This window comes from Echeneis naucrates, chromosome 14, assembly GCF_900963305.1.
Source record: "Echeneis naucrates chromosome 14, fEcheNa1.1, whole genome shotgun sequence".
NCBI classification, from domain to species: Eukaryota; Metazoa; Chordata; class Actinopteri; order Carangiformes; family Echeneidae; genus Echeneis; species Echeneis naucrates.
Genome location: NC_042524.1, coordinates 14039649 through 14063761, shown reverse-complemented (window position 1 = coordinate 14063761; position 24113 = coordinate 14039649). Strand labels below are relative to the sequence as shown.

At 39.0% G+C, this 24113-nt stretch overlaps 2 protein-coding genes across 3 annotated transcripts; both read left to right on the top strand.

Moving 5' to 3' along the window:
* Window positions 1–99: 99 nt before the first annotated feature.
* LOC115054138 (APC membrane recruitment protein 1-like) lies at window positions 100–6116 on the top strand. Its single transcript, XM_029519181.1, has 2 exons — window positions 100–487; window positions 1417–6116. Exon 2 carries the CDS (start codon window positions 1526–1528, stop codon window positions 4634–4636), a length of 3111 nt encoding a protein of 1036 aa, XP_029375041.1. The 5' UTR covers window positions 100–487; window positions 1417–1525; the 3' UTR covers window positions 4637–6116.
* A 687-nt stretch (window positions 6117–6803) lies between these two features.
* zc3h12b (zinc finger CCCH-type containing 12B) lies at window positions 6804–16996 on the top strand. Of its 2 annotated transcripts, XM_029519486.1 has the most exons (7): window positions 6804–6952; window positions 11279–12071; window positions 12238–12377; window positions 12631–12865; window positions 13041–13147; window positions 13261–14710; window positions 16802–16996. In XM_029519486.1, exons 2-6 carry the CDS (start codon window positions 11440–11442, stop codon window positions 14682–14684), a joined length of 2538 nt encoding a protein of 845 aa, XP_029375346.1. In that variant the 5' UTR covers window positions 6804–6952; window positions 11279–11439; the 3' UTR covers window positions 14685–14710; window positions 16802–16996. The 2 variants fall into 2 exon arrangements, with proteins under 2 accessions (XP_029375346.1, XP_029375344.1); XM_029519484.1 differs by having other exon boundaries at window positions 13261–16996.
* The last annotated feature ends 7117 nt before the right edge of the window (window positions 16997–24113 follow it).

The window sequence follows — 24113 nt, the reverse complement described above, 5'->3', positions numbered from 1 at the left end:
GTAGATAGGACATCACCGTTTGTAATCGTTACACACTATTATTACGTCCGAAGGGGCGCGCCACACATGCGTTGCGTCACTAGCATGCGCCGAGAAGAGTCTCAGAGGAATATTACCTGAGAGGAGATGAAGTCAGCGTCAAGCATTTAAATTTTGGGCTTTTTGTGCACATTTGAAATGCAATCGCTATGGATGGTTAACCTAGACACATGAGTCCAGTTGGTGTGCAGCTGGCAGCCCTCACAGTCCCGTCAGAGCCGCAGACTTCAGGACTCAGTGCTTAAAGGCTGAACGGTGTTAGCGAGCACCGCGGTTAGCTAACAAATGAAGCCGTATCTGGTCTGAGCGGCTCCGGGGCCCGAGTCCACCACAAGCTGACTGCAGTAGCCCAAAGTTAAAGCCAGCAACAGCGCACTGAGAGCTGGCTTCGTCTTCAGGAGGAGAAAGCAGCACAGGCTCCGTGCTGCAGAGGTTTCGCTGCAATTTGGTAAGTTTGTTTACTTTGTGACTCAGTTAGCTAACAGGGCATCGTTGGCTTGTGCTAATGTGACAGAGAATTTGGCTCTAGGTGAAACGGATCACATACTTTGTTTGGGAGGGTTGTTCAAGTGGACTAAATTTTATATAATCTTCTCTGATAAAGCAGGAGATAGAGCAGTAAAATTGCATCCGTCCATCTAAATTAAACATCTGAAGTGGCTAGTCTGACCTGTTTTTACACTTCAAGTAGAAATATCCAAGAGGGCTATTTTGTCTTATGTGCAGTTCTGTAAAACCTCTTCATGATCCAACTAATGCATCAGCCTACTCAGGCCTCTGAACATGATGATTTAAAGGAGTTTAAGGTTTTACAATTGGCATCGTTTGTTCTTTTTTTGTCACAAAAGAATGACTGTAATTATAGTGAATCCGATCAAAATAGAAAACTGACATTCCAGTCTTTTGACCAGCAAATATACCTGGATGTGTATGTAAAAGCTACTACTACAAGCATTAATATGAATACTATAAAATAAAAAAACTGTAGCAGTAGGAAGGAAAGTCACAGAGGTTAGAAAAAGAATTTAAAAAAATGTTGGTGCCTGACTTAACGTTAGGTGTCTCAAAAAGGAGAGAGGCTCAAAGAAAAATCTCCAAAGGTTAGGGTTAGGGTTGTTACCCAAAGACTGGCACAAACCATACAGATCTGATCATGAGGGAAGACTGGCAGAGACTTTGGCTCATAGAAATACACACTGACACGGTGAATATGTTTTTGTGTCAGAATACATTCGTAGATGGCAAAGGTAAAATAGGCTTCAATGTATTTTAGAAATTAAAAATACTTTCTTTGAAATAGTTGTCTTTTTTGTTGTATTACAAAAAAACATTCAGTTGAACTGTAAATTGATTTTGGTCTCAACTTTTTCAACACAGGGTTCTTATGGGATGGAGGACAATCTGTAATCAGCCAGTTGATTCAGAAAATTCAAACTAAATGATAACTATGCCTTCTGCTGGACTGCATTTGTAAGGTTCTGTAGCCATGGCTTCTTGCAAGGTAGATGAGCTACTGGGTGACACCAAGGATTCAGCTCCAGTCTCTGAACAGCTTTCCCCATGTGGCCCAGATGACATAACAGCGATTCGGGCAGATACGCCAAATACCACGGTGAAACCTCAGAAATCTGGAAAATTTAGGAGGACTGCTTTAACGTTTTTTGGAGTGCGTAAAGGCATCTGTATATTACCAAGTTTTTTTGGAGGAAGAAGTAAAAATCCAAACAAGTGGTCTAAGAAAGGACTCACTAAAAGCAGAACACATGACGGCCTGAGTAAGGTCAGTCATGATGACAGTCTAAGAGGAAGTTACAACTCTGCAGGAGATTCTGAATACCACAGCCAGAGGGATTCTTCTGGAGATCTCCACAGTTGCTGCCACAATGAATGTAGTCACTCCACTGCTGAACAGAAATCACTGACTCTCGGGCGACAGAAAAAGGGTTTAAGGAGTCTTTTTCACAGTTTCAAGCATCATAGAAACCATAGAAATTTTGGATCGGAAAAAAATGAGATGGTTGCAATGTGCTCCCCTCACTGCAAGAATGAGGTGCCTGTTGTCCAGGACAACACCAAGCAGTATGTCACAGAGTGCCTGGGATCTGAACCAGATGTGCCTGATTTTGCAGATGTCATATGTGATATTTCCATCAGTCATGAATGTAGTGATGCTGATTCAGTGGCAATAGAGAAAGCGGTGCAGCAACAAAGCCCAAAGTCTGAATGTGATGATCAGGTGTGCGATGATCAAATGGAGGAAATGAATTTGATGGCTGTAGTTTCTAGTACATTTCAGGAGACTCCAAGAGGACACAGTGACCCTTGCCTCAAGGTCCAGGTGATGTCTGAACCTGTACTGAAGTCTGCAACACCTGGGGGCTCATCAGATAAGCTTAACCTGATTTTTGGAGACGTTGCATCCTTAAAGAGCTTTGATTCACTGACTGGCTGTGGGGATATCATTGCAGATCAAGAAGATGACAGCATCACAGAGAGTACTGTTTCTGGAGGAAGAAGCAGAACTGGAGGGAAGAGGGCCTCTTGTTATCTTACATATCAGGGTGGTGGTGAAGAAATGGCCTCACCTGAAAATTTGGATGAGGAATGCCTTCAAGAATTTTGGGAAAATAATGCCTCTGAAGAAATCTGCTGTACTTGCAACCAAGACAACACAGATATGACTGGCGAGCTGACGTGTTCTCATAATATGGACTTATTAAACAGTACGAGTGTACAGCAAGCCAGCGCTATGGACAGTTCTTCAATCGCTGATGTGTTAACTCCTCAAAGTGAGCATCAAGAATCAGTTCCCAATAGTGATGAGGGCTATTATGACTCAACTACCCCAGGGCCAGATGAAGGTCAAGAAAAAGATGACAGACTAAGGACAGACAGATTGCCCAGGGATAGTTACAGTGGTGATGCCCTCTACGAACTTTTTGCCCCTGATGAGAGTCTCATCAGTCCACATTATGAAAACAAATCAAAACTGCCAACTTCAAAACAGTGTGAATATTTAAGTGAACCAGCTAATGTGACAGATTCTGCCTTTGTTCCAGAAATGAATCGATTGCAAATCAGTTCTGAACTGTATCAGGTTCATGACTTTCTAGATAATGGTAAAACTCCAGAGTTGGCACAAAATGTCTTCGGTCGGCAGGAAATCAGTTTGAATAAAAACTGTAATTTAAATGCAAAACAACAAGCATTGGGAAACAAGAATAAGATAGACCTTGATTCATTTGATGAAAAGGGAAATATGCTTGCTTCCACAGAAAAAAGAACAAAATCCATTAATGCTGAGTGTGAGAAGCGACATAACAGTATATCATTTGGAAGTAAATCTGACCCAGATTTTGAAACATTTTGTGAACCCAAAGAGCAACATATTGAAGAAAATACGCCCGTGGCTTTACCATACAAAAATATCAATTCTCAATCTCCAGATTGTAACAATGATTTGGATGATGGGCAAACTGTATGTTTCTCACAAGCACTTGTGGACTACACAAAACACTCACAGATGCTGAGTAATTTGCACAACAGTGTGGATGATTTGGAGACAAACCCTGCCTTCACTCCAAATATGGAGGCCTTACCTACCATAGTCACATTTGATGTAGTGGATATGCATAATGAGGGTGAATATGACGAGCAGATTCACATGGAATTGGAGGAGGACATTTCATCACCGTATCAGGAATTTGAAGAAAGCTACCTTCAAAAAGATGCATTTGCTGAATTTGACTATCAAATGTTAGACTTGTACGAACAGAACCTGATCAGTAGTACATGGGCAATTGCTAGTCTCCCACGGCACCTTGGCCTGACGAGAGTCAGCCAGTCCATGTCTAATCCATTGTCTCTAGACAGAAGAAGTAGGTCTCTAGACACAGAAAGCCTTGAGTTAAAGATGCCTGGAACCTACAGAGAGGAAAGAGCAGCGGTTTTTTCGTTTCTTCAAACTGAGAAGGACTCTGAAAGAGACTCTTCACAATATTACAAAAATAATGTACTCATATCTGCATCAGAGGTTAAAGACAGTAGCACCATTATGGCCTTATCATGGCAAACAAGGTCAGAAATGTCTTTAAGCCTTCCTTTAACTGATGGGGAAATCTGTGAAAAAGTACAGAGTGTCAGTCAAGCCCAAGTAAAACACAAAATATTTTCCACCTCATCCGGCAGTGAATTGTCTGACACCAAATCCCGTTGTCTTTGCTCTAATGTGTCAGACAGAGTGTCCTGTGATTTAATGTCACAGAATACAGAGCTTTATAATAGACAGTGTCACCTTCCTTTACAATCAGATTCATGTTTACCTCATAGTACTTTTGTTTATCCTGGAATGGTGGGGGAGGTATCAGATGATCTCGACGATGATGTTTTTTGTAAAGCTGCCACTAATATGCAGTCCTATAACCCGTGTGGTAAAAGCAGACCAGTGACTAATAGGGAAGCATTATCTCACACTGGGAGTCCTTTAAAGGCAAATCTGTCAAAAGATGAAATGGCTGTCCTCAGTGAAACAAGAAAGCCCAGGGATGTAGCGTGCCCTGTAGCCTGCAGCAAACACCCTGAGTCAGCCTTCAACTGACAGGCTGTTAATCACACAGTCACTATTAAGATCACGTGTATGTGCCAATGAGTGCGTTTATGTTACACCCAAAGGACCTTCTGTTGCTTCGTTTCTTTACTTGCACAGTGGATTATGCTGAGAAGTAGTTGTGCACTGTGATAGGCAGGATAGATAAAGATTGGAAATGACTCTGCAAATTTGAGCAATTATCTACAACACTGTCTTACTAGGAAATCAGAAGGGGTTTTCTGCACAGCAACAGTTATGTTTTTCACACATAATATACATGTCAATTCAGTGAAGATATTCAACAGAGTAGATTTTTACAGGTATTTTCATTTGCCCACACTTTGATCTCATTAAGCTATTGAATATTACTAGAATCATATGTAGCTGCAGTATCCAGGCCTCAATAGTAATGCCACATTTAGATTATCATTAGCCTTGGTTCAATAGCGTAGAAAAACCATGCTAGCCAGTTGCCTCTAAACACATGTATGCTTATGCTTTAAGTGCCAGTTTATGTTTGTCTACTGCTGTGTCACAGCCCATTTGCTCAAATTGAGTGCCAGTAGCTGTTTTCTCTGTTTACCTTATTTCAGACCAGATTGGGTTTAGAAAACAAAAAGATGACATGAGGAATATCTCAATCCACTAAAAAGGATGTGTTTCATGGCTTAATGCATTATATTTGAAGTGAATTAAGATATTACTGTATTTGACTTAATCTTTAAATCTCTGAACACGTTATACACAGATGGACTGGTATTTCATATAAATACTGCAGGGCGCAGACACTTCTCTAGCCCATTTTGCACAGTTTTCTCTGTGTGTGAAAGTGCTTTACATGTGACATTGGGGAAGCAGCCAGATTGAAATATCTATGGAACAGTAAATAAAAACAAATCAGAGAAAAAAAAGCTAATAGCACCTAATGGTCAACGCAAAGCCAATTTGACCTCACCGTAACTGCCGTTTTGTCTTGGTCCTATTTTTTGACAACAGTTTGACCACCTCTGAAGTGCAAAATTCTTATTGAAATGGTGCGCTCCATTATTGTGTTACTGTAAGTTCATGAAATGAAAAATCATTTGGATTTTATCTTGAAATATGTTAAAAAAAAAACAAAAAACAAAACAGACAAACTGATAATCTCACCTAGTGTCATTTTATTGTGAATTTAATGTTTGATCAGAAGTTAAAATGTCAGATGATGTAGTTTTTTATGGTGTAACATTGAACAATTATCCAAACATGTATTTATATATATATATATCAGCTATTTGTACACTGTATTAATGTATTTAGAATGAGTATTATGAATTGGCCATATTTGATTTTAGTTTTTTGTTTTTTTTTTGTGGGGGAGGGTGAGGATTTTTTTTTTTTTAAATCTCCTAAATGTTGCATTCATGTTGCGCTTGGGGATTCCTCTTGAACGTCTGTTACAGTTTTGTCAGAGTAGAACACTGCCTTACACAAAAATAAACATGACAAGACGTGACTTCTTTCTGCTTTCATTTTCTGTAACTTGTTCCTGTTTAGGGTATTTGGGGGTGGACTGAAGTCTTTCCCAGTGTCAGTGGGGTGAAAGGCAGGGAGACTGAAGAGTGTTGTAGTTCTCGCATGTAAGAAAACGCATTTCCACTGGAATTTACTGAGAAAATTCCCGTTCTATTGATCACCTGCAGTGTATACACATTTGAAAGCCCCAAGTCTGGGACTCTCCTGGGAGTTCACACAAAGCTCCTGGGTCCCACAATGGCCCACATATTTGAAAATCGCTGACACCTGTCTTCCATATTCATAAGCATTAAATATATATAGTTTTTATTATTTATGAGTATGTGAATATTATGGTTTGCTAAACCAAACCTCTGGATTCTGAAAGGGAGTAGCTCTTTGGCGTTGGCACAAGTTGTTTAGTTATTGAGAGTTCAAATAAATTAGAATTTATACCTCAATTTAATTGAATCACAAAGTTATTCAATTTGAGGCACCCTAGTGGGGTCTACCTGTCTCATGTCTGTTCACCTCAGTGAAATGTCCCTCATTTTCAGAGCAGCATTCACACAGGGATAGATTAAAGACAACTCGCAAACTAGTGTTAAAAGCCACAAAGACTCGGCATTATAAAAGCCCTCATAAAAAAAGGACCAACAGAGTAGACAGGATGGTAGAGATGAAGTTTCTAATGGTGGACTGACCCCGGTTTCTTTTCGAGGCTTAGGTTACTTATTTCCTCCGCGCTATCTGGCAACCCTGACCAAACTGCGACAGCGCCAATGGCAGCAAAACATAAGTGTTACAGACGAAGAGGATGACAGCAACAAGGTGAGAGCACTCTGTGGACTGAACGACGACAGTCCTTTGCCTGCAGGATTAGTACAGCGTCGTGTCGTGCCGCTGTGTTTTCGCCTTCGTCTGTAACGTTAAATTATCGCCAACTTTATCCAAGTTAGAGCAGTATGGAGCAGCAAGAAAAAATGCTAGCACACGCTCAGCAGCTATAGCTAACCGCCGTTCGCAACCAGGCGATTGAGTTAGCCAGTTAGCCACTGTCTAACTGGTGGCTATCTGTGGCTATCAGCACTGTGTGTTAGCTCACCCGGCTCTGCTAATGCTGCCCTCTTTCTTCGATAACGCTGCTAACATTACTCAGCCTTTAGCCAGCGAGATAAACCGGACCAGGCCGGTTAGTTTGTGTCGCTAAAATGTTGCCTCCAGCCAGCTAAGGAGCGCTATATTAGCTTGTTAGCGTGTGCCAACCGTAACTCGGGGCCTAAAGGTTTCAGACCAGTTAACTCTGATCAGTCTGAGCCATAAACGTGACGTCGTGTGTGGCAGCGAAGCTGTAACGTTGCTCGATGCACAGCGCTGTAAGTATGAGATCTGTTGTCCTGTCATGTTGCTTAACCTCCTTCAACCCCCCCCCCCTCAAAAAAAAAAAAAAAAAACAACTCACGATACTAATGATATCGAGCACTTCGGGTTTTTTTCTATTGACGTGTCATCTGGTTAGCTGTTGAATGCACAGTAAGTTGATGCAACAGTGAAGGAGGTTTCCTGTGCAGCCAGTGTTTGGCTGTGTTTTCACATTCTTCTAGTTTGCTGTGAAGTAAGAGCAAAACTGGAAGAATATGAGAAGAGCATAGTCATCACTGTCAACATACTGAAATGTGTCCAAAGATATTGGAGGAGACATTTTAAGCTGGTAAAGGAGAAGCTGACATCGATAGAGCAAAGTTAGTCAAAACTTGGTAGAATGCTTATGACTGACAATATACTTTAAAAAGGGCAAATGGGGAAGGAGATGGAATGACATGAAGTCTGATGTTGGAAGTTGATATTTGTATATTACTTAATCAGTACAGATAAAGAGAAGAGTGTTATTCCATGCATTTATTGTTAAGGCATAATCATTTATGTGCCCTCAAACTTAAGTTCTTCACACTCACATAGGTCTTAATTTATAGACTGTAAAGGCTTTCAATTGATACTTTCCTTCCTGTTTTAAATGTGTGGGCTGGAAATTGCATACAGAATGTATAGTAAATGGATTGTGTATGAAATTAGGCCATATGATCCACTTTGTACCAATGAGACTGCTCATTTGTGTGTTAGTTTGAACTTGAGACACTGGAGCAGATCATCTACAAGGGTGATATGGAGGGTTTGTTTCTTCTCAAAAAAATTGCAATGCTTGCATTGCAAGGATAGGCAGCGTTAGCAGCAGGGATGATATCACTGCTAATTGAGATTGGAGCCTAGTGTCAGCATCTCATCAATGTGCAAAGCAAAATAAGATCATATTGGTTTTCTTGTTTTGTGGGTAATTGATTACTGTATTCCTACTTTGATTATCAGAAAAAGTTATAGATCCAAATAGATCCCTACGCCATGGAGGGTGGGTCCGAACAAACTGACAACGTATTGCAGGAACTACTGTGTGGACCTCGGTTTTGTGGTTTTTGAGTGATGGTTCTAAAAAGTGGCAGCAAAGCATACTGTAAGATCAGCCTTATTAATAATGAATGTCCTCCAGAGTGCATATGCGTGTTATCCAAATAACATGCACATGACCTTCCATTGGGTAAATTTTATACATTGGTGGTCAGTTTTCAGGATATCTGAGTTTATCAGCCTTGATTTCAAGAGACCTCACTACCCAAGCTATAAAAGTAACAAGAACTTAACGTAGCGTAGTTTCCCTCTGCTCCACAGTGGATAGTATGAAGGGTCACCAATATTAGAGAGAGATGGTTTCAGGGACCCGCTTCACTTGTTGCTATGAAACAGAACTACATGAGTGTGTGCATGGGTAGAGATGGTCTGGAGGCCTTGCTGAATCTAAGCCTGTGAATCTGGAGGTGGAAGGGAAAGGATTGGTAGAGCTCTCCTCCCATATCCAGGCAATATTTCAAGACAGGAGTGGGTTTTATGAGCTTCTGTCCTGTGTCTGTCCCTACTCCAAGAAGTTCTACAATAGCACCTCAACATCCCTCCCTTTTTGAGGCATTTTTTTTTTTTAAATGTTCAAATCATGGTTTGTTCTTTTTTGTCAATACTAGTCGTGGTCACTAGTGTGAAAGGATGGGCCACTGATGCTAAAAGCCTGGCATTAAAGCCTCTGCTCTTTCAGCCGTAAATTCACCATTAAAATATCTGTAAACCAGAAGGCTCTTCTATGACTGTTAGTAGTTACTTAGCGATGTAGTATACTACTCCTAATATTACTAATGATGTAGTATTTGCTATTATATTACATGAACCAACACTGAAGGTAGAAATTTTAGACATAGTTCAACACTTGTTTTGCACTTGCATAGGAAACCAGAGTGGGTTTTCTTTTTCCAATGGCCAGCACTGATAGACTTGTAAGTAATGTATTTTTTTTATTGCAAAATATGCTCCTACAAGAGTTTCAGTGTAGAGTTGTAGTGTAGCTGTAAGTGTTCTGCATTTACTTGCTGCCTGAAGAGAGATGATGAGCTGTGTTTGTGTTAGTCGTGACTGGTAAAAAGGAGTTAGCTGATGACAAGGCTGTGTTGCTAAGCAACGCACATCATGGGCTGCACCTCTTGAAGCTCGAAGCTGGCTGTATTCTACACTGCAAGACTGGGGAAAGTAGTCCAGTGTTTCTTCTTGTGGATGCACTTGTTATTAACTGTATTTTGATGACCAGTCTCTATGTATAAAAAATATTTACGTGGAGCTGCTGACATTATCATATGGTTTGTACTGCAGGCCCCCACCCAACAACAACCCTCTCCAAGTCCTACTCTGCTTTAGCATAAAACAGCTTTGTTCCCTAAGGAATTGTGTGCAATTCAGGTTGTCTGCTAGAGGGCTGGAGGCGCAGGGATACACTGCTCAACCCACACTTTGTCTCAGGTTATGTTAACTCTTGCACTTACCCCATGCAAATTTGGCAGGCACAAATGCTGTTTGTGAGCCAGTATTCATTTTTTGCCTATAGAGCAGAGTTTTGTTCTGCAGTAAAAGACATAAACCCATTTTGCGCAGGAAGACGGGTGTTCATTGTAATGACAATAAGCCTGACAGACAGGAAGGTCAAGTGAAGACTTTGTTGTCTTTTGTATCTGCAGTTTTGCCTTATAGCACTTATGTATGATGTGATATTGTTGTTTGTATTTATTTATTATGACTAAATACACAAGAGAAGTGATGTAATATCTTTGACCAAAAGCTCATTCAACATTAGTGATGCACAAAGATCTGAAAAATAAGATAATACTTTATTGATCCCCATTGGTGAAAATTTAATGTCACGGGAGCACAGCAGCAAGTAAGAAGAATTATCTGACAATGAAGTAGAGGAAATTGCTGTCATCCTATAAGACAGAGAATGGTTAATGCTGCTTCCATATTCACATTTCTAATAATTGTTTTGTTCGTCTCCTTCTCAGTGTACACCAACAACAACCAGAGGAAACAAGTTTACAACCGCAATACCGCCTTAGAATCTTTGCATCTGTGTTTTACTCAGAGCTTACATTACTAGTCACAAATTTGTTTGGTTGGGGTGATTCAAATAAAAAGTGTAGTCTGCAGACTTCATAGAGATTGAAAAAGTTCACACTTAGCAAATAATATATCAAAGTACCTTTTGTTTATGAACTATAAAGTCATATAAGAGACAGAGAGAATTTGCTTGTCCATATTCAGACCAGCCTTTTTCCGGCATCGCTGTGGTTTTTTTTTTTTTTTTTCCTTCCCCTCTTCTTTGGTGATTGCTTCATTTTTGCAACTGATGGTGACTAATGCGTTCCATTTCTTTGAATAATTCTGCCATTTCCCCCCAGAGAGCAGCGTTTCCCATTAGTTGAGAATTTATTGGTCTACCACAAGTGGGGTGGTATAGTGTGAGATCTGAAGACTTAAGCACATTGAAGGCTGACTTAATTATCAAGCCAATTAACAACAACAACAACATTAACATATAATATCAACAGGACTTAGTTAGTTCTTTCTGAAATGATTTTCTAACCAGAATCCCCCCCCCCCCCCCCTGCAAAAAATACCTTTTGCTGGGCCATTAAAATAAATATATGGTAACAGCCATACAGCGGTCAACATTATTATGGGGATAAATAAAAGTTACTAACTGATACTTCTGTCATGTTTTTCTTCTTTTAGGATTACATAGCTTGACTTACCCAGCTCACATAGGGCATTGTGTTATACTGGCCCAACACAAATTGCCCATAGTGCTGAAGTCCAACATTGAGTATGATTCTTTGGTTGCGGTGGAGGTGAGGAAGAATGGGGTGGAAATCTGAGGTGTCAAGACAAACGTGATGACAACATGGTCCATGGTGGACAAGCTCAAAATGGAAAAACGCCCATGCAGGGAGGAGAATATTGACTCAAGCGAGGCCCAGCATGCAACTGAGGAGTCTGAGGATGGAAGTAGCTCAGAAAGTGAGTCAGAGGAGCAGCAACGACAGAGGATTCAGCTGAACAACAGCAGCTGTAAGAAGCGGGATCCTTTGGCTGTCACAAAACCCCATCGACAGCTCTGTCGCTCACCATGCCTTGACCGGCCCAGTTTCTCCCAGAGTAGCACAGTGCAAGATTTTCATGAAGATGAGACCAGCACAAGGCCAGGGATCAAGCCTGGCAGTGAGAGGGAATATCAGACTAAAATGGAATTTGCTTTGAAATTGGGTTACTCAGGAGATCAGGTAGAGACCGTGCTTAATAAGTTGGGTGCTAATGCTTTAATTAACGATGTTCTAGCTGAGTTAGTTAGGCTTGGAAACAAAGTAGAGCCTGAAATTCAACCCTGCAGCAGTACAGCCACATTAATAACACGGTCCCCCTGCGTCAAAGAGATTGTTAGCCCAGAAGTTTCAGTGGAAGACGACTCTGTGGATACATTTGATAACCTCAGACCCATCGTCATTGATGGCTCAAATGTGGCAATGAGGTAAGACGCAACCAAATAACAACTTATGTTTGATTGGTCTATGCTGATTCAAAGTATTATATGTTCTAATACATTTTCACCATTTCATACCTATTTGTTGAGTTTATGGTGACCTTGTATAAAACGTTGTTGTGTTTTGTTTTGTTTTTTGTTTGTTTGTTTCAAGCCATGGAAACAAAGAAGTATTCTCTTGTCGTGGTATCCAGCTTGCTGTTGAGTGGTTTCGAGAGAAAGGACATAAAGACATCACTGTGTTTGTCCCAGCCTGGAGGAAGGAACAGTCAAGACCTGATGCCCTTATCACGGGTAGTTAAGCAATTTTTTAGGCAGTTACTATACTTATATGCTTATAAGTTGTAGTAAATATTTTTACATGCTTTGGAGGCCTTTATACTACAAGAGAAATATTATAGCATTTTGGTTTGTAAATTAACAAAAAATGGGTGCATGTTAAATGATAACATTGCATAATACACCCATTGTCATGAAAGTTTTTATTGTTATGAGCTCAGTTATGTTGCTGACCAACTTTAAAACCTAGCTGAAACCTTTCTTTCAGATCAAGAAATATTACGCAAGCTGGAAAAAGAGAAGATCCTGGTTTTCACCCCATCTCGGAGAGTTCAAGGCCGAAGGGTGGTGTGCTATGATGATCGCTTCATAGTGAAGCTGGCTTATGATTCTGAAGGAATTATTGTGTCAAATGACAACTACAGGGACTTGCAAAATGAGAAGCCAGAGTGGAAGAAGTTTATAGAAGAGCGTCTCCTAATGTACTCATTTGTCAATGACAAGTAAGAGACCATGATACATATCTCATTTGCTACAACACAATATTCTATTTAGTTGTTGTTTTATCATCATTGCTAAATAGAATGTGTAGGAACACCAGTTATTAGTTTGGTTTTACTCCACAGGCACACTGTCAACTTAATTTTTTTATGTTTATTTATGACATATTGTCAATAGGTTCATGCCACCAGATGATCCACTGGGAAGACATGGTCCAAGCTTAGAAAATTTCCTTCGCAAGCGCCCTGTTGTTCCAGAGCACAAAAAACAACCCTGCCCCTATGGTAAGTTCCCCAGATGTCCTTTCAAAGTAACGTCTCAATAATACTGTCTTTTTGTTGGCTCAATGTAACTGTTCTTGTTTCCTTTCTTGACTTGATTTACTTTTTTCAAAAAGGGAAAAAGTGCACATATGGACACAAGTGCAAGTACTATCACCCAGAGCGTGTCAACCAGCCACAGCGGTCAGTAGCTGATGAGCTACGAGCCTTTGCCAAATTGTCTGCAGTGAAGACAATGAGTGAGGGGGCTTTAGCTAAATGCGGTACTGGTCCAGCCACTGCAAAGGGGGACAGCAACTCTGAGGCCAAACGCGTGGCACCTAAACGTCAATCTGACCCTAGTATACGTTCAGTGGCCTGTGAGCCTCCAGAGGCACTGTCTGTTGCTAGGAAGTCTGAGACAAATTCAGTGCCTTCCCTCGTGTCTGCTCTCAGTGTGCCCACCATGCAGCCTGTCAAGAGCCATGCAGCTGGGGCCTTGAACACACGATCAGCCAGCAGCCCAGTGCCAGGTTCCTTGCAGTTTGCGCACAGTTCTCTGGAGCACATGTCTAGTGTACAGTACCCTCCTATTTTAGTTACTAATAGTCATGGCGCCTCTGTTACATATAGTGAGCAGTTCCCTAAGTATGACTCAGTCAGCGATCATGGATATTATTCACTGCACAGTGATTTTTCAACCATGAGCATGAGCAGCATGCATAATGTTGATAGTTTCTGTAGCATGGAACACGAGCATGGTGTGTATCAGAGAAATCCCAGCCACTGCCCTGAATCCTGCCTCAGCCATTCAAACAGTGACTCGTTCTCTTCTTACGGGGACCTGTATCCAAGCTCTGTGGACAGTAGCTTAGAAGAGAGCATGAAGGGGCAGCAGCAGCCTGCACAGGGGAGAATACAAACTTTCTCCCACGGGTTTCGTCATGAAGCACTGAGTAGGGTACAGAGTTACGGACCAGAGGAGCCCAAGCAGGGCCCCCGTAAGCAGTCTGGATCTCATCTAGCACCGCATATCCAGCATGCTGCAGTGGGAGCTAGGTCCAGCTGCCCTGGAGACTATCCCCTAACTCAGAATGTCCTGCCTCCTTTGTCCTCACAGCCCACACGGTCTCTTGGTATGACTCGTATGGACAGTATATCAGATTCAAGGCTATATGACAGTAACCCAATGAGACAGAGGCGACCTCCACTGTGCCGTGAACAGCATGCAAGCTGGGACCCGCTCCCTTGTGGTAATGAGTCCTATGGATATCATTCATATCCATTGAGTAACAGCCTGATGCCATGTTGTGAACGGGTGATGGTCCGCAGCATGCCAGACAAAATGGAACAAATCTGGAACTCGCCATGGGAGACCCCATCTACAGCTGAACACCAAGAGCGGTATATCATCCCAGACCACCAGTATCAAACTTATCGGAACCTTTGTAACATCTTTCCCGCATATGTAGTTCACTCAGTAATGGAGAAGAATCCTCATTTGACAGATCCACAACAACTTGCCGCTGTTATTGTTACAAAACTGAGGTCATGCCACTGAGCAGCATATGAAGTTATATGACAAAGGTAAGAATTTTGATTGCAACATCTGCCCTCAGGCATTAATAGTTTTTTTTAATGTCTCTGATGGGAAATCTGGTAATCATATTTTACATTGCTAAGAAGACAGACATAATTAGCACAGAGGAAGTTTGTCCAATAAATTGAAGAGTAAGATGTTTCATACGTGAAACCTACTTTTTACATGAAATGTGGTGGTGATATAAAGTAATACCTAATGAGAGTTTGGTTCATAGCACATTCATACAACCTGAGCAGGCACTACATTGCAGCTTTGCACCATATTCATAATTAATACACAGGCTGATAACATTTGACAGGACTGTTAAATGTCCCTCAGATCGTTGATATTTAGTTCATTACATTTTATTTAAAATTCTGTAAATATGTTCAATAATGAGTAAATCAATAATAATTGTCAAATAAATATGCTAATGTAGCTAGCTAGTATAACACTAAACTTTGTTTTTTTGTGAGTCAGTGTTAACTGAGTGGTCCAGTAAGCAGGTAAACTACATGGCAGCACAGGCGAGATGACAAGTAACAACTCAGCAACATCTCCCACATTTGCCTTACTAAATCTGACATAAAAGTATGTCAACCTTTGTACACTATGTACTTTTGAAGATCCTGTTCAGGCCCTGTGAATGTGTTATGAAAGGGATCTAAAGTGTTTCTGGTGCAGTGGAACTATAAATAACCTAGCTTAGGTCTGCCTCTGCTGTAAATAATTCTTGTCTTTTTTGTGTTTATTTTGAAGATAATGAAGAGAGAGGTAGGTAGTTACCTCACAGCATGAACTATGACATTTAATGGCCTTATATCTGAATGACCTCACGCTTTAGTCATTGTCTGATTGGTTTCAATGAAAGACTTAGTTATTGAAGCCTCCTGTTCTTTCAAATGTAAAGCACTATCTCAGTATCTAAAGAGATATATTTTCTCAGCCTCACTTAAAGCTACTATTTTGGTAGATTTTGACAGTGCACAAAACAAGCCAAAAAGGAGATTTGACTTGTATCCACGTGCACATTTTATGTATATATAAAATCACACAAAAGCCATTATTTCAAAGTCATTTATAAGCTGCTAAATAATGCCAAAAAAAGATAGAATTTATATAGTGTCAGAATTCAACCATAACTTTACATATTGGTGCACCGGATTGATTGATTCATAGTGTTTGGTTCACAGGACAGTGGGATAATAGTATTAACAACCATCTGTGTTTGGATCATTTCTTGCTGTACTGTATAGTTACCTTTCTCGTTTTATTCAATGCTACACCCAGGACTTTCCGATTTATATATTTGTCAAATTTGTTTTCAATGTGAAAACATTCAAAGTACCCTGGTTTCACACAGTAGCTCAAATTGTGTCCTTTAATTTGTCAGGGGAGCAGCTTTGTTCAAAGTCTACTATTTACATGCATTTAAGAAATCAGATTTCCATCGTTATTCACTGACCTGATTCTATACTTGAGAAATGAGAAATCCAGTCTATCAGACATTGAAATACACCTTAAATTAAATATCTGCTGCATTATTTCATCTAGATTAATAATAGAAAATCCAGGATTTGCTGAACAGCTTTCAAAGGGAAAATGCTGAAACGCGCTGTCCTTTAACAGCACAGCTAGTGTCTTATTACTAGACTTATTTCATTTTGTTGCAATCTGCAACAATGCTAGATGTCACTTAATCTTTCAATCATTTCCATTGGCATATTTAATATAAACATTCTTCTTGCAAACCTGTGGTTCAGCTTGTGGAGGAGGAATGGGTCATAACAGCAGTCTGATCTGCAGGCATTTATATAAAAACATTTGCATTACATCTGAAAGCATTTTTCAATTTCATAGCTTAACCTGGTTTCTTATGCGCATGTAAATGTAGTTAAACTTTGAGGATTCATTTCACTGAGCTGTGATGTGAGTTGGATAAGGAGTAGTGTAGGTTTTTTATTATAGCTGGAAATGGTATTCAATATTACTGTTTCAGTGTTGGCACAAGAAATTCTGTGTGACATTTCACAAATTGTATAACTAAATGAAGTGAATGCTAGAAAGCATGTTTGAAATGAAATTTTCTTATTTAGGTGACGGGGTGGGGGCCAAGGTCCAGTATACATACATGCAACCAGTCTCCAAGGATCATGAAAGATGTTTGGCTGTGCCTTGCAGCACATTGCTCTCAGGATGCTTAATTTTTCCAAGTTTCAGTCTTTTCCTGCCCCCCACCCCCACCAAAAAAAACAAAAAAAAAAAAAAACAAAAAACAACACAACACAAAATCATTGGTTCCAGGCGAGACTCTACTCAGATCAAATAGTGATATATTTTGTGAAAATGCTACATGTAACATGTAGTACTTGGAAGTTAAACTTTGTCATGTACAGTTGAAACGTGGAGGTGGCTTTGCAAATCTTTGTACTTTGTCACATATATCCTCGTTATGCACCTTGAGATCTAAGAAAGTAAGCTAATAGGGGGACTTTATGTGATACAGCTTCAGTAAGACAAAGTAATGTTAGTACAGATTTAAACAAAAGAAAAACATCCTAATGATCATTTGATTAGTTCACATTTTATACACTGGACCCTTAGATTTTGACCATGACTGGGGTCTTTTACATTGCTAATGTTGTACAGTCATACTTGATCATTAAGTCAAAACTATGACTTATTCAAATCTCAATGGGGCATGACCAGTTTTGCTCAACAGTTATGTTCACGACTGTTCACGATTCAGTCGATTCATGCCCTTGATTTTAATGATCCCTCAGGCAAACTGGTGCATGAAAGCATTCAGCCTTCACCTGCAGAGAAGTTGTAACATATAAAGACAACTCTAATTGCTAGATCATGCTTTGAGTGCATTTAAAGGGAAATACCACTTAATTTCAGGATTCAAGTAGAGTAACCCTAACCCTCCTATTGAATGACAGGGCATCAAAAATTCACTGTAGTTTCTCCTCTAATATTTAATGTCATATTTGTGTTGAGAACTCAATTGCGAGTCAGGTAACAAAGAATGATGGGGGGGGACAATGATTGTTTTGGTGTTCTAACTTCTTGAAAAACACATAGGGACGTGATGTTGAGCTCAATCATAAAGTCTAGAGAGTTTGGCTCCCACGCACCATCAGATTGTGTTTTTATGGTATTGCAGACTGTAAATTTATCATTTTACAAATGTGTTTATTATAAAAAAAAAAATGGAGGAGAATTTTTAAACTGAGTGGTATTACTCTTTAATAGGGCTAATTGTGAGAGCCTGACCTTGTCATTGGTGGTGCTTCAAAAATAAATATATTTCTTTATAATGTTTAGGTACAACCATGGTATATGAACAGACATAAAGAAAAAAAAAACATTTGAATGTGTTTTGCCCAAATGAGTTTTGGGTTTTGCTGACTTTGTTTTTTCATGAAAAAAGACAAGGCCATTTGAGGCCAGCTGTCTGCTCATGAGAAGGTGAAACAAACTGCCTAAATGTTTCTTAATGTGAAACAATCAGATTGCAAGGCTGCTGTCAAGGTTGTTTCTGGCATTTGGCTAAAGGTTTGCGTGCCATCCTTTCTCTAGGTAGGAAATAGGTGAATTGTCATAAATGAGAAAATTATCAATGCACAAAGATAAAAATACACTGTCACTAACCAAGATCCTCGGCTTTGTTGCTGATTGAGACCAATAATTTAGTAATATAGTTTATTGATAGTGAGATTCTTCTGTAACCTGAACACTGGAATTATCAATGGCCCTGATGAACTCAGAATCAGAATTTACATAGGTGTGTTGTGGAATTTGTAACAATGATGCCATTCACAACAGAACTCTACCAAAACAAAAACGCTCTGTTATAGTTTATTTGGTTTGATGTAGCATTTTTGTTTAATAGAAATGCTATTTTTCCTATCAGCAGGTAAAAAGGCAGTTAAGTGAAATTGTTGCCTGTCAGATAATGAATTGACTTTGAACACCCAATTCTTGGCCTGTGATTTACAGAACCTGATAATAATGTCAACATTATTGTCCTTAAAATCCAATTAGTTTGTGGTTCCATAATAATGTACATACATAATCTTAACTGCCACTGTTGCTCACAGATTTGTGTGCTGATATCTCTGGCGCAGTGTCGTGCTGCTTCCACTTGTCTGTCATTAGATAAACTGCACTCATGGAGATTTTGGGCTTAAGAAGTACTGGAGTAAATTTACACTTGAAGCCCTGTGGCGACTAAATATGTGCCCACAATGCTTAATTTCCATTGATGGTAGCTTCTCTAATTCTCAAAGACTGTTTTCAAAAACACCATCTGGCTATTTTGGATATTTTCCCTAGATAAACAAAGGGATTTGAAATGTAGGCGCACACTCACTTCAGATAGTTAAATTTTGTAGAAAGACACTCTGATTTCACTGGGGCATAGATTGCTTCCAAGCTAAAAGTAAAATACTCACTATCAAAGCAAAACACTGTTGAAACACCTATCCAGTATTTTATTGTGCCAAAAGGTTGCACTAAAGGCCCAAAAGGTTTTCCACAGTCCTCACCCTTACTTTGTAAGTGCCGCAAACAACTAAGCCACAAATGTCTAGAATTGACTTTTGCTTGTTGATACAAATTGTATCTATACCTTGAATGTAACAAAATATGAAATGTATAATATGAAAATAGTTTTATTTAAGTAACGGGGAAAACAATCAATGCCATAATGTTTGTGACACTGTGTGTCACTGGGAGTAGCCCGTTGGTATGTACTAATTCTTACTGGGTACAGTAGTTTATTTACAGGGACATTTACGTGCTACCTAGAAGTGCACAGATACCCTGTGTACAGCAGTAAGCATCATGTCCTCTCTGTACATAGTCACACATATGTGTGTATATAGAATGCGATCTGTAAATGTAACAGTTACTTAAGTTGTTAAAATATTTCCTGTGTTGTAAACTGTGCACACTGGTTAAGTGCATCTGTTTCCTCTAAGCTGACATGTCTGTTTTATGGTATTTTAATGGGAATTTCAATATTTTTGAATATATTTTGCCTAATAAAACATGCCAAAGTTATTCTTGGGTGACTTTGTCAAATATAATATTTCAGCACATGGGTTGTCATGCAATGAATTCTATATTTCAGAAGACAAAGGATATCTTTAACATGTACTGTAAACTAAAAGTCAATTAACAACCAACACAAATCTGTGTCCATACTGGTAGTGAATCTAGAAAGTCCAACCTGCCACTGGCTAATCTTTGGGTGGAACATTCCTACACACTCTCCCTGATGATTAACAAATGCAAGCTGGTATCAGCAGCATCCTGATCCTGAATGGTAAATTTCACTGTCAGTTTTTACTCAAGATTTGTGTTTGATGTTTAAGGTTCTATCAAGACACAGAATCTTTTAAACTGGGATTTATTGAGTGTTTGGCCGTTGATTTAATGATTAACCCTGAATGATGATGCAAAGCAAAGGTGTTGAATTGTGATTTCTTTTACTGTTGACTTCTTTTCCAATTGTAATTTAAAAATGTTTGGTATCTGAGGCCAGTTTGCATTAGACTAGTGCTATTTTAAGGCCGATATTGTCAGTATGATTTTAACTTGGGGTCAGAATTGGTTTTTGGCTAAGATCAAGACCAAAGTGATTTTTAATGTGCACACATTGCGTACCTGTTATGATACTTGGTCCAGTCACGTATACACAAACAATTATGGTCAGATAATTGTGAGCTTTTTAACATTTTGCAGTTTGTGCTCCCATGTAATTTAATATTTGAATTATTGGTGTACAAAATGCTACAACAAGAGGCACACCTATTTTAACACTGACTGTGCATATATACAGTGTAATACTCAGGTTAAACCACAAACATTTTAAATCACATACTTGTTTGTTTTCTAATATGGAGAAATGCAGTGGTCACCTTTCTGAAGTAGTGTAGGTCTCATGTTTGAGTAGACCATTGTGTCTGCAATGTAAAAAGGGAAATATAAAGCAAGTATTTTTGTGTTGTGGTGATCTGCAGTATTGTAATCCACACTGACTGGAAATTATTGCTTTTATAGATCAAAATATACAAAAATAGACTCTTTGAGTCAGTGGGCTCAAACAAAATGTAAGTCTTATTGACAAAATGTGTTTCTCTCCATAAATAAAGCAAAATTCCATTCAAAGTGTGTTTTATCTTTTTTGATGAGAAAAATGCAGCCGTCCACATTTACAGAAACAAATGCTCAAACTAGATTGTGGCAGCCTTACTGTAGTCATTTATGCAAACAAGAAATAGTTTTGTCTGAAACTGTCAGAAAATAATAAACATAAAGCTACTGTTCTCTGGATGTAAAATGAAATGTATGTATCAAGAGCTATTGCACAACTTGAATAAGTTTATCAAAACTTGAGTGACTCCCAATTTAGAGCTCTCTGACTGAAGTAACATGCCTCCGTGTTTGAATGGATGGCAAAAATGGTTATTCACATAATGCACCAATGGAGAAAAGTATAATTTTTACATATTATCCAGTTTTCTTTCCTGCTTTACAGCTACAGTATTACGGTACCTATGGAACAAATTATCAGCCATCTTGGAGTGTCACTGAATATAACATTGTCGTATCCAAGGGGGTTTGCACACTCCTGTCATTTGTGAAATGAAGAAAATGAGTTCAGATCTTGGAAAAATCTTCAACGTTCCCTTTTACTAGTGCCAGACTGCAAGACATTTCTTTGAAGCACTGTCTGTGATTTGCCTCCAGTTTAAAGCTACTACATGTTTGTGTTGTGACAGACAGAAATGAATCACATTGACTGTGCTTGCATTTGCCGCAAAAGTTTTTGTATATATGTAATAAGCACATTTTAAAATCAATCTGATCAAAATTTTCTGTTCAATCAGATTCAGAATCAGAATCTTTATTGTCTTTATTGTCAACATGTATTTCCAGAACATCCAAAATAATACGTTTTTGACATTTCCACATTGAGTACAATGAAAGAGAGTGCCAATTTACTCAATGCACTTAATAGTTATTGGGAATCAGTGAATAAAAATTATGTAATTTAACAGTGGTGGTATAAAACCAGTACATATAAATATAAATATATAGCTACAAAGACATGATCTTGGAAATGAACACATGGAACATTTTAGTTCATTTGGAAATTTTTAAAACCTGTTTATTTTTTTAGAACTTATGGAAAAATCTTCAGACCATGTTTGTATGGAACGTGTACACTCCCTGCTGGTTAAATGGTGGAATAGCTCAGAGCATATGTCTTAGACACCTCGAAAGATTTACAAGGGGTTATATGAATTGAATGGATGCTAAAGCGCCCTGTTTAACTACTGCTAGCAAATTCAAATACTGTACAACTAAAGCACTAGTGAGAGGCCACATCTGGACTAACACATGAAGTACATAAACTGGAAATGAAATTAAAATATAAACAATTTTAACAAATGGACCTTGGACCATGAGTGGTGGCAGTAGAAAAAAGCTAAGGCTGGAGCTTAACAGCAGCTTAAAGAAAACAGCATAATAAATGATCATCTTGGACCTGTTTTGCAAGGGAAAGGTGCACACTGTAAATTTTTATAGCCTGCAATGATTTTAGCTCTGAAGAAAAGAAGGTATGTAACTTAGATTGACAGTGTGGACAAATACTGATTTTCATTCTGAGCAAGTTGATATTTTCAGATGTTAAGTTTAGCGCATCTTTTATTGTGCACACTTAAAGAAAATAAAATGTTGCAAGTAGTATGAAGAAAACACAGTTTTGTTTAATGAGCAGTTAGGAAAAAATATGGTTTGATGAGTCATGCTTCGTCTGGGGTGCATAAAAACGTCAAAAGGCCTGAAGCCTTGTCCCTCACAAAGAAACAGAATGGACTCCTTGTCATGATAAAGAAAATGTTACATAACACACTTTAGGACAGCTGAATGTCAAACAGTGCAAGATAAATTTTTAGAAAGCACAAAGTCATTCTGACTGATCGGGGTCCTGCTTAAAAGGTGTCCTGATGCAGATGGAATTTCCAGGAAGATATTTATTCCTCTACAGCACACGAGCTGTTACTGAAAGAAAGAATGGCTAACTTCTAAATGTTTTGTTTTGTTTTTTTTTTTCTTTACCCCTACTATTCATTCATTCATCTTCTCCCCCTTATCTGTTTCGCGGGTTGCGGGGGATGCCAACAAACAGAGACAGACAGAGACAAACAACCACTCACGCTCAGACCTACAGGCAGTTTAGAGTCACCAATTAACCTAAACATGCATGTCTTTGGATGGTGGGAGGAAACCCACGCAAGCACAAGGAAAACTTGAAAACCCTGCATAGAAAGAACCTGGGCCCTGTGAGGCGACAGTGCTAACCACCAAGCCGACGTGCTGCCCAACTGTTATTCCATCACTGGTAATGAGTGTGAAAACAGAAATTATCGCTAGCACATCACATTTTGTTCTTTACCTTTACCATGGTATTGCAGAAAGCCTGTATTTATGGTACGCAAAGAGTTGAACAGAATAAAGCAAGATTTCATGAAAATTTTATTTTGCTACCTATGCTTGTTTTGAAAGAACCTCTGACTGCCGCAATTTAGTCCAAACCTACGACTTGGTACAGCTGATAATATATGCTGATTTACATTCAACTTAATACAACCCACATTTATAGAAGTGAAAGAGCAAATAAGTAACCTCAAAGTCCTTTTCCAAACATTTTATGTCCGCCTCATTCATTAAAAGTCATTAACACTAGAGTATGAATCTAATTTGTCTGAAACCTGATGGAATATCCTTGCAGTGCATCTGCACTGAGGCCACCGGCAATGCACGACTGGAATTCATTGCAATATGTTCAAAAGTGGACAGTGCAGGTCTGATCTGTTGAAACACTGACTGTTAAGTCACCAACCAGAGTGGTGGGCACATAGTGTTGACCACAGTTTTCACGATATAGTGCATATTGTACTTCAGAGGTCTGTACAAATATGTAAGGCTGAGAAATGAGAGGCAATCATTTATTATTATTATTAATAATAATAATAATAATAAATGTAATTTATAAGCGCCTTTCCAGATACTCTAGGACCATGTACAATGAAGAGACACCAATAAATGAAACCAACATACATGAAAAAAAAAAACAAGAGCAGGTTTTTGTCCTATGTGCAAAGATTAAAAAAAAAAAAATCCCCATCAAGTACTATTTGTCAACCTATGTAGCAGGTAAAATGGATGTCATTATTTTTGTTTGTGAAGCAAGTTGTGTTAGTTGCTAGCTACTGTAACTACTGTATGCAGACTTATATCAACTTATTTGAAACCCTGGGCCTCTAATGCTTCAGTAATTAAAGACTGGCCTATAACACTAATTGATCTACACTCCTTACATATTAC

Coding starts and splice junctions, on each gene's coding strand:
- LOC115054138 (XM_029519181.1), top strand. CDS start 1,526: ATGGCTTCTTGCAAGGTAGATGAGCTACTGGGTGACACCAAGGATTCA.
- zc3h12b (XM_029519486.1), top strand. CDS start 11,440: ATGACAACATGGTCCATGGTGGACAAGCTCAAAATGGAAAAACGCCCA. Junction 12,072..12,237: donor GGCTCAAATGTGGCAATGAG/GTAAGACGCAAC, acceptor GTTTGTTTCAAG/CCATGGAAACAAAGAAGTAT. Junction 13,148..13,260: donor AAAACAACCCTGCCCCTATG/GTAAGTTCCCCA, acceptor TTTTTCAAAAAG/GGAAAAAGTGCACATATGGA.